Source organism: Ictidomys tridecemlineatus, chromosome 5 (genome assembly GCF_052094955.1).
Source record: "Ictidomys tridecemlineatus isolate mIctTri1 chromosome 5, mIctTri1.hap1, whole genome shotgun sequence".
Classification (NCBI taxonomy): Eukaryota; Metazoa; Chordata; class Mammalia; order Rodentia; family Sciuridae; genus Ictidomys; species Ictidomys tridecemlineatus.
This window is the reverse complement of record NC_135481.1, coordinates 51193102-51209656: the sequence shown is the minus strand read 5'-3', so window position 1 is coordinate 51209656 and position 16555 is coordinate 51193102. Positions and strand designations below refer to the sequence as shown.

The 16555-nt window shown below is 37.1% G+C and overlaps 1 protein-coding gene across 1 annotated transcript; it reads right to left on the bottom strand.

Annotated features, from left to right (window-relative positions):
* Positions 1–1326: 1326 nt before the first annotated feature.
* Positions 1327–15119, bottom strand: Mapk1ip1l (mitogen-activated protein kinase 1 interacting protein 1 like). Its single transcript, XM_005337950.5, has 4 exons — positions 14987–15119; positions 8213–8234; positions 6827–7534; positions 1327–5867 (listed from the first exon to the last, which is right to left on the bottom strand). Exons 2-4 carry the CDS (start codon positions 8228–8230, stop codon positions 5856–5858), a joined length of 738 nt encoding a protein of 245 aa, XP_005338007.2. The 5' UTR covers positions 8231–8234; positions 14987–15119; the 3' UTR covers positions 1327–5855.
* Between the last annotated feature and the right edge of the window lie 1436 nt (positions 15120–16555).

Genomic DNA, 16555 nt, shown 5'->3' with positions numbered 1-16555 from the left:
GGAAGGGTCTAGACTGACCCAGGAACTGCACAAATAGGTACTGCTTGCCTGTGCATAATGTTAATGTAGTGGACATGTTCTCAATGACAAGGAGGCTGGCTCTATTGCTCTATTATTCCTAATGTCATATTACATGATATGACATTGGGAATTTACTTTGCCTCTTTTAAAGTTGGTTTCTTATCTCTAAAGAGGCTACTTTAAAATTACTATAAAAATAACCATTAAATAAAATGAGGTCTGACATAAAACCACCATAGAAAGAGCTTAAATTAAAATTTTTTTTTCTTGTGTGTCACTAACACTTAAGTATGGCTTAGAATCCAAGATGGCCTCAGATTCTACTATACTTGGGAACCTGTGACTATAAATTATTTAAGCAAACCTCAACTAGGAGCCATGGTCATCTTCAATAGCCGTTTTTGATTTTACTTCCACTCCAAACAATTTATCAGTGAGTAAAATACATAAAAGTGGAATTGTTCTAGCAAATGCAGAGGGAGAGACTAAGCTTTACTAATTTGGTATTCTCCTCGGTTCTGGAACCCCAGAGCTCTCCAAGTGTGAAAAGAGATTACTGAATTTGTCCAAATGAGGGAAAAGGTTTAAATGCCACAGGAATAAACTCCATGGGACAGCCCTAATTCTATTCTGGCACTATTGCATGTCTTTTTTGAAATAGGTAGCTAATGGGATTCAATTCTAATTTAGACATGTTGCAAGAGGCCTGATAGTAGGAGTATTATATGGTAGTAAAAATGGACCTGCCTGGGTCAGGTCATACAGGATAGCCTTTTTGTTCAGTTACAAGGTAAAAAGAAAAGAAATCTCTGCTAATAGTAGAATGGACTACAAATTATTTGTTAATCCTCACACTGGAGTTCCAAGAAACTCTTGTGGGAAATGGCCAATTATTCCAGGCTTAATATGACCTTTACTAAACGTGCAGAAGTTGTAGCCATAGTAGCTCTTGTTTTTAACAGCAAGCAGGGTAGTGGCAACTGGGGCAGAGTGGGAAGGTCACATGACTTTGCAGAGATAATCTGGTTACAAAGAACAGCCAAGCCTCGAAGGGAGGAAAGGTACTGTTATGTGGACACTGTTTCTAAAAGGGGTTTTTGGAGGAAGGGCTCTTTCCAAAACAGACAATTCCTAAGTGAACGCAGGTCACACACACAGGCATCTAAAAGCCTTGTTTTCTTTGACAATAAATATGCAGTTAGACTCAAGACTTTTCAGGGAAGCCCAGAATTGGGCCTGGAGAATAAATACATGGGAAAACTGCAAAACCATGAAAATACATTTTTTAAAAAAAGCTTTCAGGTATAATACACAAAAGCAAACAAGTTTATCTTAAAAAATATCAAGTATCACATCCATAGCCTATTCCTAATTATAATTACTTCTTAAAGCAACATTTCTTTGTTTACAGATACAGCAGCAGGTGATAAAACCTAACATCTCGGATTGCTTACAGTTCATAATACAAACAAATGTATATGTCTTAAATCACATTTTAGGCAGTTTAACTTAAAATGCATAGACAATTACATACATTAAGTTTGTCATTAAGTCAATGAAGAAAAATCACAATTTTAAGAAGTTACAAAAAACCTTTGTAGAGCACACATAAATCAAGTTTGCTTAATGGCAACAAATCTGTACCTGCTTATCAATGATGGGCAGTCAAAAGTACCTTTAACCAGGAGTAGTGTGAGAGGGAAAAACATCCTATTACTTTGTACACTTGAATAGCTGCAATAATCAACACTAACTTCTTGAAACATATTTTCTTACTTTAAAAAAAAAAAAGAAAGAAAAAAAAAGGGCATCACACACCGCCCTTTAAAATGCTCCAAAACTGGTTTGTAATTTCTACTAGCAGCTCTTCTAAAATACTCTTATAATGGGTAACTAATAATAGGTGTACTAATGAATTATGTAAAGTCATCCCTAGACTAGGAGCCCCTCAAGGATAGGGATTTGCTTTCTCCGACCTCTGGCATAGCACCTTATCACAATATGTGATTATTGAATGAACACAGACCTCACATGTTTTCTATAGCCAGAAGTCTGCATGGCATTTTAATACTGATTATTTTATTGGCAGTGTTTCCCTTGACAGAATTCTGAAAATAGAAAGAACAGTGTCTTTTGATAATATTGCTTTACTAAGATTATAGTCTTCCCTTGAAAGATGCCCATCATTTTCTAAGCATTTTATTAATGATTCTTCTGAGTTTAGCCTTATGGTTTTCAAATTAATGGTAATACTTGAAAGTCTGTGCTTAACTTCTGGAATTTATAACCTGGCATTTCATGAAGCTGGTTCTACCTCACTCGGGGTGAGGAAGACAGTGGTACTGTTTAGAAGTGCAGGCAAGGACTAATATGCAAACCAGTCTTTTAATGGAAACTTTAAGTAGAGCTATTTTCACCTATACCAAGCTTAAAAACTGTATATTTGAGGTCAAAAGGCAGCCCTAATTAATTATTTTTGAGGTAATATATATCATGGGCAAATGATTTCTAGAAAATATTTCATTGTAGTTGTGACTCAGGCCCTTTTCTTTTCTGAACTATTATTCTTTACTGAAAACAAACAATAGCAAAATGGAGAAATAAGATGGTCCTCGTTTAATTAAAAAACGTTTATTCCTGAATAACCAATATATTACTTTACACAATAAATCAGAGCTGTAAATAGCATCTTCAAAAGCATAAAAAGGAGGCAGGTAAGACCTGGACAAGTCCAAGTATTTGTAAGTCGTCCTTTATTTATTATTTAGGTACTGGGGACTGAATCCAGGGGCACTTAACCACTGAGCCATATCCCCTGCCCCTTTTATGTTTTGAGACAGGATCTAACTAAATTGCTTAGGTTGGCTTTGAACTTGTGATTCTCCTACTACAGGAATGTGACATCATGCCTGGATGAAGTCCTCCTTTAAGGAGCACTGAATTTTAACAACTCTGTGAATGAGAATCTACGGTCTAGGTTTCCATTTTTCATTATTTGTGGGTTTGGCATTTTAAAACTTGAAAAAGATTCCAACTCCAGAACACCAATGTTTCTGAACATATTGTAATTATTTTTAGCAAATTTATTTAGAAATTCTTGTTTGAAGCCTAAATGTAAGCATATTTGATAGTGTGTATCCCTTAAGACCAAATATGCTTGGCAATGTCCTTCCATAAACCAACCTCAGCCTAGCCTGACTTGTTTTATTTATTTTTGGTACTGAGGATTGAACTCAGGGTCCTTGACCATTGAGCTACATCCCCAGCCCTTTTTGAGATAGGGTTTAAGTTGCTGAGGCTGGCTTCAAACTTGTGATGCTCCTGACCCAGCCTCCTGAGTCACTGGAGTTACAGTTACGTGCCTTCACACTTGGCATAACTTGTTTGAAAAGCATTATTCCCCTACAAAGAGTAAAACCCTTCCCATATGCTTTTCCTCATCTGTTTACTGAAACTTTTGCTTTTCTTATTTCCACCCTAAACCTAATATCTTTTGGCCCAGAGTACCCGCAAGAATTGAGACATCCCCACTGCAAACCCTAGACAATTAGAGAAATGAACTCTACAAAGATACAAGTACCAGTTGTAAGGTTCTTGGGGGAAAAAAAGTTAAAATGGCAGTCTGGGTCACTGGCAAATACTTTTAGGAGTAATAATTTCAAATCTTGGCCTTATAGCCCTTCAAATTGTTTAGTAAAATATTTTTTTCCCATAATAAATGGACTCCACAATTATAGATCTTCACACTTGCTACCTCTTTTAGTGGTGTTATGTTAAACATTTCATCTAAAGCTAGAGTTATCTCAATTTAGAACAGTCACTAACTATAAATAGAGGTATCTTTGCTTTCTCATTTTCCTATCTTATCCTTCCAGTTAAATGACAGCTTAATACTGACTGATAAATTTATACTATGATACATAAAGTTACCTATTTTGCAGACTGGAGACTACTTTGACTAGAGTCCTTAGAGTAAGGTAGATATAGTTACTATCTGTTCTTAAAAAGAACTGAAACAACAACAAAAGAATACTTTTGCCACTATGTAAGAGCTAAGAACCTTTCCCAGTCTGAAGATACTTAAATAAATTAGTTTCTACCTTTGCCAATTCTGAAAGCTTGAATCTATCACCTGCTTAAAATAAGGGACGTTTAAATGCTGATGTTCCTCTCAAAGGTGACCATATTCTTTTCTTAAAAGGAGGTAGCTATCAAATCATTAAACTGGCAGCACTAGGCATTCTTGACATTTTAATTACTGGAGAAATAAACTACTGAATATTTTATTTAAAAGAAAAAACAGCTCCAGCATAAATGTTTTCTATAATTATCTGAGAAATCCACAACACATTTTAGTAACCCAATGGATACATTCAAATTTTCAAATCATTATTGATAAATAAGATCAGATCTACCCCAAATCTAAGACTGATTTAAAGGCAAGGTGCCAAAAAGCAACCAAAGCTGTTTTGGTAGTTATAAACAATACTCAATATTTAACAACATAGTCACACTGCTTTAAACTCAGGTGCAAAGAGCTACAATTTATTATTTTCACTGTAAAAGATAATGTTTTCAAAGATGGTACTCAATTCCACTTATCTGCCTGTCAACAAATACAGAACTTAATAGCCATAAATACTTTACAGATTCAGGAAACTATGCAGGAGACAATGACATAGCTTAACCAGACTCTGAAAGACAGAAACATTTTTGATTCACACTTGTACAAAGAGAATAGTCCTTATAAAGTTCTCCAAACATAACTGCTATATATTCTGTATGTTCTGATAACAAACCCCACATTGTGTGCTAGTCTTCTATACAAGGGAGTCATCAAAAGATGTGTTCCCTCTAAAGAACTGGGGGGTGGAGGGTGACTCCAGGGAATGGTCTGGGCAGAAAATAAACCTCTGGTTTCGTGGAAATGAAGCAATTTCTAGGGTTTATCTAGTTTGAGGTTTAAAACAAAACATTTTTTTCCTTGAGCTCTTCCCAAAGCAATATGCATATCTTATAATCCATTCTAAAGTAATACAAACAGATATCCGTTCTCCAAGAATATGATTTATACATCTCTGAATGGATTAAAAAGAAAAAAGTTAGGGCTATGGGTGTAGCTTAGTGGCAATCTAGCATGTGTGAGGCCCTAGGTTCTGTTCCTGGCACTGCAAAATAAGACTAATTTTTCATAAATGGCAAATTTTAGAGCTGAGCTATATAATTCATATGGCAAAAATAAAACAAATCTAAGTTTTTTACTAAAAATCTGAGAATAAAAATGAACACTGGCTGGATAATGAACATCTGATAGTAATTAGTTTAAAAAAAAGGTGTATCCAAAATAAAACCATAAGAGGACCAGGTTTATTTATCACATAGGAGAGCAGCTCAAAATGTTCAGAGGCATCATTTGTTTAAATTATAATGTGATTGTTTTTGAAGTTTATTTGGGAGAGGGGAGTGATTATAGAAAAATACTTAAAATCTGCAACTTCATTGGCAAAATATTTTAACAATAATCCATATCATCTTAGATTTTTAAATGTGTAGTTTCATAATTCAAACAAATTGTATCAAAGAGCTATTCAATTTAATCATTTCCCCCCCATGAAAACCAAATAAAATCACACCTGAATGATTTACTTTTATGTTTTTATCTTCTATGTTTTGTACTACACATCCAAGAGGCAGATATCTTCTGAGAGGTGCAAGAGTTGTTCTTTCATGAATGCCCTCTAAGAATAGTGAAACCAGCAATTTTTATATATGCATTCATTTGCATATATATGTACTTCAAAAAGCAAAGCGCCATCTCTTCATCCACTGTTAACTTAATGGTAAGACTGCAATAGAAAAAAGAAAAAGTCAACTTCTAGATTTTATAAATGGAGTTTTTAACTCCTTGCTGTGGCTTACAATAAATTTATTGTTTAATAAACCCAAACAGCAAGTCAACTCATTTACTCTGGCATACAGCTAGCAAAAAAAAAAAAAAAAAAAAAAGATTTTTAGAGAATATATATATAGCAGATACAGCCGAGATGGGCATTTATTAGCTGGAGTTCTGGTTAGTTTATCTTGTGGATTAACAAATCTTTTTTCTTTTCCCTTCCTGTAAGGAGAATCTTGACTCTGGATACTCACTTGGCTTATCTTACTTTTTTTTTTTTTTTCAGTCATATACCTAATAGACTCCTCAACTAAAATATCAGCTCTATTCTAGTCTGACTTGACAGTAAAGCAAGAAAAATTACATTTAACTCACAATCAGGAATAGCAGTATAATCTCAAGCTCAACGCTACTAAGAATTGAACAAAACTTTGGCTGAGAAGCACTAGGGGGAGTTCCCTGAAAGATGAGCAACATACTCATTGTCTTAAGTTCTCAAAAACTCTCCCTCCGTATCAAGTCAGATAGGAAGAAACTGCTTTTATTAAACTATGCTTTAGTGTGATGCTATAAAAATAATATTGAGAGACATAAAAAAACTCACAACAAAATAGTCCAATTAAATGCATCTCAAGAGTCTACCAAAGGATGCTGTTGAGAACATTATTCACTGTTATAAAACCTTTAGAGATCTTTGGGAAATTTTTTCTATTATTAGTACCCGGAATACTTTTGCTCTTATCTTTTTAAATGCTGTATCTAAATTTTCAAATTTACTAATTTTATGTATTTGCAAAATTAAAAAAGATTTCAAAGACTCTATAATCTTCCATCCAGAACTGGGAAGAAACAATCTTTCAGTTGTGCTTATGTAACTATTAGTGCATGTGAAGTAACAAATTGAACACTCACATGGGGGCCACCAGGCATTGGTGGAGCACCAGAAGGTCCTGAAGGCACTTGAAAAGGATTATTGGGAGTAGGATAGAGTCCTGGTGTGGGATATGATCCTGCAGGGGCAGGATATGGAGCTGGTGGTCCCCAGGCTCCTGGTGGCACAGTGCCCCATGGAACAGGTGGTGCTGCCCCTGGTGCCTGGGGAGGAGGAGGAGTGGGATATGGCCCTGGAGATGGATATGGCATATTAGGAGTAGGATACTGCCCTCCCATTCCTGGTGCCCAAGGTCCAGAAGACATGGATCCCCATGGACCTAAAGGACCAGCTGCAGATGGATCTGTGGGTGCACCATATGGTCTAGGTAGCTCTGGAAAGGGCATATTTGGTGTAGGATAGGGCCCTGTGGGGCCAGGGCCTGGCACAGATGGGGCTGGATAAGGACCACCAGGTGGGGGACATGATGGTCCAGAAGGAGGAAAGGGTGCTGGGGGTCCTGGAGGTGGTCCGGTGGGAGGCACAGAGGGATACATTCCTGTTGGTGCTGGTCCAAAAGGCACAGTGGAGGGTGTTGCACTTGGTGGGAGTCCAGATGGCACAGAAGGTGGAGCACTTGGGTTATTCCAAGGGTTGGAACCTGGCCAGCCTTGAGGAGGTTGACCAGGTTTGGTATTGCTCACAGCAGGGGTTTTGGCAGGGGAGTGTTCAGGTAGTGCATCTGCCAACTGGAATACAAAACAGACATGTCTTATTTGTCTTATCCAGGAAAAGTCAACATGATTATATACTCAAATAGATTAGTAAACCATCAGAGTGAGGGATTACAAACCTCAATAGCATCTTCAAAAGCTAATATGTATTTAATATAAAACTTGAAGTGTTACCTTGATTATCAGTGCAATTTTTTTCAGAAGCTCAACTTCTCTAAATATAACTGATGAGATTTCTCATTTTTTTTAACTTTTTTAAATTATTAGTTGTTCAAAACATTACAAAGCTCTTGACATATCATATTTCATATATTTGATTCAAGTGGGTTATGAACTCCCATAAATTTCTCATTTTCAAAAACAGTTAACTTGAGGTACAGTTAACTTAAGATACTATATGTAATAGAATAAACATAGTGCCTGCTATAAAATAAGTTTCAGTAAATGTTGGGATTATCACTACTAGAAAGTGTGAAAGAGAGCAAGAGAAGCAACACAAAAAACTTCATTTAGAGATTAATAAACACTTCTGGATACATTTTGAAACATGCAGTTATTTATGTAAATAAAGGTAAATGACCTATTAAAGTCACATGTCAAAAAATCCAAGCATCACAAAAAACATCTTTTTAGACAGGACCATGTTTTCCTTAAGAACCAAAAATAACTCACCAAGGATAAACATCAACTTACCGAAAATTCATCAGACATTTTCCTAAAGAAAGAAAGAAAATTTCAAAGTTAGTATTTATTATTTCTTTTATAAACAATGGAAATTTTATAAATGTATTATTTTTACTTAAAGGGAATTATCATTTTATTTTGTGTTTTTCTTTATAGGAAAATTTTGACAGAAGTTAATATAGCTCTATCAACTTCATCCCTTTTAATGGCTACATACCATGTAATAATGACTATATAGCAAAGTAGTTTCCCTGTGTTGCCCAGGCTGTTCTCCTCCAACTCTCAGACCCAAGCAGCCCTCCAGGTCTGCCTCCCAAGTAGCTGGGACAACAAGTACATACCACAAAGCCCAGCCTGATCCACACTTTAAAGTTCTGATTTCTGTGGCAGTTTAGGTTGTAACAATAGTGTAGTGAACATCTCTGAATACTTAACTCTGCTCATGTGTGAAAAAGTACCATGAGTGGAATTCATAGAGTCTACCGCTAACTATTTGAGAAACACATATTAATTTACATTGTCACCCTTTTTTTCTGGATATTATTAAATTTTTATGTCATTTTATTTCATTTTGTGTGGTACTGGGGATTAAACTCAGGGTTGTTCCACTAGAACTTTCCCAGTCCTTTTTATTTTCTGACAGGGTCTCACTACTTTGCTGAGGCTGGCACTGAACTTGTGATCCTCCTGCCTCAGCCTCCCGAATCCCTTGGATTAACACCATACCTGGCTAGAAATCATTTAAAATCATGACAGATTAAAAATTGGCATCACATTTTAATTTACATAAGTGGAAGGTAAAATAACTTTTTTTGGTACTAGAGCTTGAACCCAGGGACACTTAACCATCAAGCCACATCCCCAGCCCTTTTTATTGTGTTTGAGACAGGGTCTTGCTGAGTTGCTGAGGCTAGCTCTGAACTTGCAATCCTCCTGCCTCAGCCTGCGGGGCAGCTAGGATTATAGGTGAGTGCCACAATGCCCTGTAAGAATAACTTTTTAATACTTAATTTACATTTCTTTTTCTGTGAATTTACTGTCATCTTGGACCACATTTAGCAGTTTTTAAATTTTTAAAACCTTTTTGCAGTGCTAGGGATTGAATCCGGGGCTTCTAGGCAAGAATTCCACCACTGAGCTATACACTCTAGTCCCACCATTTTAGAACTGAAATATAATTAACACTCAATAAAATACAAAGATCTTCAGTATTCAGGTTAACAAGAATATACTGTATATTCCCTGTAACCAACCCAAATAAGATATAGAATGTTTTCTATCACTTCAGGAAATTTATTCGTGTTCTTTTCCCAATCACCTGTTCCCTATCATCACTTCTGAGTTACTTTTGCTTGTTCTTTAACTTTGTATGAATAGAATAAGAAAGCAGGTTCTCTTTGTGCCTTTGAGAATTTCACTACTTAGTAGTACCATCATTCTCTTCTCCCCTCTGCTTTGTAAGATACTAAGAAATCAGCTGTCATTTATGAGACTTTTTTTTTCTACTTAGATCTTTTCAACTATAGATCCCTTAAATGATATTTTTTGGTATAAAAATTTTAATTTTTTCCCTATGTATGACTTCTGGATTTTGTGATGTATGTATGAAGGCCTTCTACACTCCAAGATTAAAAAGAAAATTATATGTTTATGGTTTAAATTGTTTAATAATTTAAATTCTTCCAAGAAATTATTACCAAATAACCTAGGTTTATCAAGCAATTAAACTACCCTCAAGACTTCATTGCTGCTACAACTATTATTTGTGGAATGATTATCATTGAATGCTCAAGGTCTCTACTTCTCTAATGCAAATTCAATTGTCATCCCCAGTTTACAGATGGAAAAAAGGAAACTTAGCAAGTTACTTTCTTTAAAGTCTTAGAGCTAATGACAAGTAGAGCAAGGGTTCAAACCCACATACAATCTGACCTCAGAGCCTCAAGCAGGCTACAGATCCTCAATCACTTCCCTGCAGATCTGGTGGACTCTATTATTTTCTACTGATTTGTACTTAGCATCTTTTTAAACCTTTAATTAATTAATTAATTTCTAATGCAGCGCAAAAGGACTGAACCCAGGGCCTCACATGTGCAAGGCGAGCACTCCACCAGCCCCGTACTTAGCATTTTTAAAACAAATTTTAGTGTCAGCTACCCTACTGTTTTTCCCAGGTGTTCCTGAATATTCTCATGTTTATTTTTTCCATGTTATTTTGTAAAAAATTAAAGAAATTGTTGGTGTTCTCATTGGAAATGCTTTAAATTTACAGATTAATCAAAGGGACATATGAGATATTTAAAATGTCAAACCTTATTTGAGAACAAAATGTGTCTTTCTTTCAAAATATGCCATTTTTTTCTCTTTGAGACAGGGTCTTCCTATGTTGAACTAGTGTGCTCACTTGTCTCAGCCTCCATTAGCTGGGACTACATGCATGTGCCAGCTAACCTGGTTTAGTTCGTTTTCTTGATCATATCTCTTACATATTTCTTACAAAAGAGATTTCTACAAGCTCTTTTTTCGTGGTTGTAAATAGGCTCTCCTCCATTATATTTTCTAATTGGTTAATTATATAAATGGGAAAGGCTTTTAAAATTTTAGTATATTATTTTCATAAGCAGTGACATCACTGAATTATCTTATTCCTAAATATTTTTCAGTTGATTCTTTGGGGTTTCCAGATAATAATTTTATATTCTCTTTCCAATATTTACGGCTCTTTTCTCTTTTGCCTCAGTTAGGATTTAAACAATGAAATGTCAAATGATGTCAGGAACACAGTGATCTTGTTCCCAACTCTCCTGGAAATTATTAAGTATGAGTTTCATTTTTAGTTTTAGATTTTAAAAAATTACAGTGAGATTTTATTTCTGCCTGTTACTATACTTATTTATTCCTATTTTAAGCACATGAATACTTATTAGTATTGAGCCATCTTGCATTCTTAAGAGTTTTATTTTTAATTATAATTTATCATGAGGAATAATCTCCTTGCTTTTTATTCAAAATATCAAAACCACACCTTGAATGTATTGCAAACATAATTATCCATTCATTTAAACATGAAGGTCTGTGTTCCACTAAAATCACATTACACAATAATACTCATAAGGATCAATGTTAGATGAAACTGTCAATGTACGATATGTTTGAAGTCTATATAAGACTGGCATACTGTTCAAATACAGAAAATAGTTCTACATCAAGATTCACATTGCTGGATGTGGTGGCTCATGCCTTTAATCCCTATGGCTCAGGAGGCTGAAGCAGGAGGATGGAGAGTTCAAAGCCACCTTCAGCAAAAGCAAAATGCTAAGCAAAATTCAATGAGACCCTGTCTCTAAATAAAATTCAAAAAAGAGATCAGTGATTAAGTGCCTCTGAGTTCAATCACCAGTATACCTTCCTCCCAAAAGACTCACATTAATTCTGGAGCAAAGAATCTTACTAAAGTGACCCATTCAATTTCATATGGTCTTGTTGGTCAGGTTTTCAGAATTTTTCCTTCACTCTTAGTTTTTGAAAAACATGATATTCAATTGACTAGTTAAAGAATTTCATAAATATAAATTATATAACAAACTCAAACTAATACACAACTCTGGCTTTAAAGTTTTTAAATCAAGTGTTGAAATAATGAAGCCCTGACCAAAGGAATCAGTAATAGGTCACTTCCTGTTCTTCCTCACTGCCTTAGTAAATCGACCTGCTCTCCATGCTTAAAATAAACATTGTTCATGTTAATTGGAAGCATTCCAATTTGCTTTTTAGGCTATATTTTCATGTAAAAATAGATTGAAAAAAAGAGTTGGGACATCAGTAAATTTACAGAATGTAAAAACATCTCAATTTTCTAAACAGCTATTCTAAAAGAGTTGAACTACAATAATTATTAAAATGAGGCAAGTGTAAACATGAATGTCAAAAAAAAAGCTTATAATCAATAAATGTTTTCATTCTTCCTTTTTGGTCTAATTTAAAGCTATTACTTTTAACAATTTCCATTACAACTTTATGACACAATCTACCCATTACCTGAAAAACACTTAATTTCTGAGCAGCAAGAACAGTAATTTCAAACAGAGTACAAAATGTCTTTAACATACACTAGAAAAATAAAAACATTTCACTGACACCTAAGGCCTTTAGAGGGAATGACAATTTAATTATCAGAAGTTAAGAAAGCTGAATTCCTAGCAACATCGGACAAGTAATAATTCAAAAAATCAAATTGTGATGGAGTGATAAATAGTATAAAATATACTAGGAGACCTGGATATCAATCCTTTTAACAAACGCAAATTTTCAAACAAGAGATCATTTTCTTATCTATAAAACACAGAATTCCTAAATGACTTAAGGGTATATATTTCCAGAGCCACTTCTGACACCTAGCTACCTCACAGATAATTAAAAAATAATTATTTATATAAAGTGCCATACAATATTTATTCAGAGAAGCTAAACCAAGTGTGTTGGCACATGACTATAATCCCAGACACTCCAGAGGCTGAGGCAAAAAGATCACAAGTTCAAGGCCAGCACTGCAACTAAGCAATACCTGTCTCTCAAAATCAAAAAAGGGCTGGGGATGTAGCTCAATGGCAGGACACTCCAGGGTTCAATTCCCAGTACTTTAAAAAAAGGAGCTAAGGTAAATCATAATTTTTGTGTTCATTTGTTAAGCATGGGCAAGACTGTGAGTATTGTATTGAAAACAAAATTTGAATTAGAATATGTGCTAATTTTTTATTAGCAAATTTATAAAATTGTATTCCATTTTTTACACTGGATAATTCAAGAAATTGTGATGAAAAAGTTTTGAGCACTTAAAATTCGCAGTAATACCATTTACATTTATTTAGTTACTTTCTGGAAAATATGTGATAGGCACTGTTGGGCTGTGGGAAAATTAGTACTATGGTATGAATATTCCTGAGAAGTGGTGTTTCTGCAGTTTAGCTAGACTATAGAAAGCAAAAAAAGGAGAAAATTCTTAGACAAGTGTTTGAATCATTTCACTTAAAAGTCAGTTTACCTGAATGGACTTGTTTCTTCATCAATATAAAATGAACCAATAAAATTATATGGAGACTAAATGGGACTCTTGGATCAAGTTCTAAAATCATGTTTGGAAAATAGTAGGTAGAAAACAAATATCAAATTCTCTTGTCTTCCTTTGTATATGAACAATATAGTATAAAATTAGAAGAGTACATTGCCTGCTCTTCCCGAGTTGGCTGGACTCTGGCCAAGTAGAACTTTCCCAATTTCAAAGGTAAAGGGAGATAGGAATAGCATTCATCTCACAGATTTTCTATGTGATTTATATAAAATAAATTAACAAATCTCTACCTGGTATAGAACAAAATCTCAACTAACACTAGCTTTTACAACTTCTGTCTTCCATAAACCTTTATCTGCTGTTCTCAATCCAGAAACATTTGAAAATAATTTTCCCAAGTTTGGCACAAAACTTATTTGATGGCAAAATCTGACATGAAGCTATTCATAGTTTTTACTAATTCCCACTTAGATTGAATATTCACACCCACTGCTGTACAATCTATTTTCAGAGCCCAGGATAGAATCAAGGACTCTGCACATGCCAGGCAAACACTCTGCCAATGAGGTGCGATCCCAGACCCTGCATAAATATTAATGTTAGATTATGGGGTGCTACCCCGATTCTGCTGGGGGTGTTACCTCATTTATATAGACCAGTCTTTCTAAAATATAAAATAAGAATTTCTGGATCCCAAAATATACTGGCAGACTGGAGATAGGCATATACCATTACTCCTGGAAAGAAAACTAATATTCCAACAATTACAACTCATAAGTTTCTAAAGCAAGTTAAGTTTTGCATAGGAGGCTCAAAGACACCAATAACTAGAAATATTTCTATTATTCCTGCCCAAAGAGTACTATTGAACAAAGAACTTATGAAAAACTTCTGAGGACTATGCCCATAATGAGGATTCGGTTTCAACACAGGCCTTTACAACCTTCAGGTGTACAAGTGTTTCTCCAGTAGTAAGGCTGTAATATTTTTTTGGTTCAATTTGATTTGATGCTTCGACATTAGAAGTATCATCTATTAAAAGCACGCCGTTTTCAAGGTAAAAAGAAAAAACGGTTCAGGCATTTACAGGCGACCATGCATAATACGTGCTTCTAAATCCTAAAACGAATGTAAAAAGAACTTTGCACTTGTAGTTTGTCAGGGGAAGTATCTAATGCATCTGTGAGCAACTCTAGTTGAGCGGTTGATCATAAGCTCAGAGACTCTTGTAAGAATCGATTCCGGCCTTTCTCTCCCTTTTCATCAGAAATTAATGAATGGGGTGTTGGGGGTCATGGCAAAGGGGCACACGGCCGGAAGCCCAGAAGGGCCAAGCGAACAAAGGGAGTCCGGGATCAACCGGAGCGAACCGGCCACGGAGCGGGTCGCGCCGCCCGGGAAGGGGGGGAGGGGGTCGGGTCGGCCAGCTCCCGCTCCGCCCCGCCCCCAGCCAGGCCTGACGTCAAGCGCCGAGAAGCCCACGGAGCGCGACGTCAGCGTTCCCCGACGCCTTCTCCTAGGGGGCGGCGGGGGGAGGGGGCCGTGGCGCGAGGGGAGGGGAACAGAACGCTTGGCTCCGTCTCCCCAGGATGCTCACGGCCCAAGCAGTGGAGATGACTCAAGGCACCTCGGTTACCGCGCCCGTCTCCCGGTTGCCGCGCCATCGCAGCTCCCAGCCCCCTCCGCAACCCTCACGAGCGCCGAAGCAGCCTCACCTGGCAAGATCCGAGCCCGCAGCAGGACGTAGCAGCGGCGATGGTTTAGAGGGAAATGGGCGAGGAAGAACCAGGCGGAGCCTGACTGACGGCAGCGGAGGCAGCACCAGCAGCAACAGCAGAGGCAGCAGCGGCACCAACGCGCGGCTCCTCCTGGCGCCGGAACAGGAAGCGCCGAGCGCACCGCCCCCGCCCCTTGACCGGGCCGCGTTCGCCCCCTGCGGGGCGCCGGCGGGACTGCGCCTAGGCGCCGGCCGCGGGCTGCCGTTTTCTCTTTGAGGGCCGCGGGAAAGCTTCCGAATTTTCCAACCTCCCAAGGACTCAGAGCATCGCCTGTGGTCGGCGATGTTCAAGGTAGCCTCATGGATAGTGCCACTTGTTGACTTTGACTTGAGGGCAGATTCTGGATCCCCACTCTCGACTCCACGCATTTTGGGTGTGGGACGCGGTCTGGCTGGACCGAAGGCCCGGACCCTCCGGACAGAATTGAAGAGAGCTGACTAAAAGGTCATTGTAGGAAACAAATGTGTGTAAATGGTTTGACCAGTATTTGCTAACGGTTGTCTGCAGACTTCTCCCAATTCACGCCTCTCCTCACATGTTCATTTTTGAATAAACATTAGGTACCATATAGTGGGGCCCAGGAGGTGGACACATGGACCCAGCCAAGGAATCTGTTGGGTAGTAATGATGTTATACGAGGGATGTGGGCATAAAAACATATACCGGAACATACATTATTTTTATATAAAAATGTATGTAGTTACGTGTAAGCCATTAGTGGGTGACTAAAAACCTCTTTAAAGACAACAAGTGGACCTACTCTCCAGTACAGTTTTTAACGGAAAAGGAGTAACAGGAAATTTGGATGCGTAAGACTTGGGGTAGTCCTAGTTGGGATGAAGGCAGTTTCGGAAAATTACACTACCAGTATGGAGGACCTATCCTGTCCTCAAAAGAGACAGCGAATCAGCAGTGACTTATGGAGTCATTAAAGCCTGGCGTAACAGAAAATAATATGGTCTGGTCTTAAATGCAAATTTTGATCTTGCTCTCATTTTTTGAATCAAATCTAAAATATTTGCATCATAATGTTACCTTCTTTTGATTAAAAAAAGTTATACCCAATTGGTGTGCCTCCCTCACCTCACCTTAGTCCTGACCTTGGGTATTCAAAGCTTTTCCTTGCCTGCCAAGGACCAGTAACGGAGCACGCTGGAGGTTCTATAGGAATTACATGTCTACAGGAAACATTTGCTTAGTTACAAACTCCCCATCTAACACTTTTTCAACTGATCTGTCCAGTTCTTTCAATTCTTTACAGTTGTCAGATCTGCAATGTGATAGGAAGACTTTCCTACCTTATGTTCCCTTTTCCCTTTTAATCTTAGTTTCACCACAAGGTATAATTGCATCCTGGCCTGTTTCTGGAAGCCCCCAAACTGATAAAAACTAAAAGTGTATACAAACGGACGGTGTGTAAGGATGCGGACTTTTCAAAAGTGTTCCTTTTCAAATTCCGAGTTGAATGTGTGAGGTAAGGACATTTTAAAAACAAAACACAAAGTC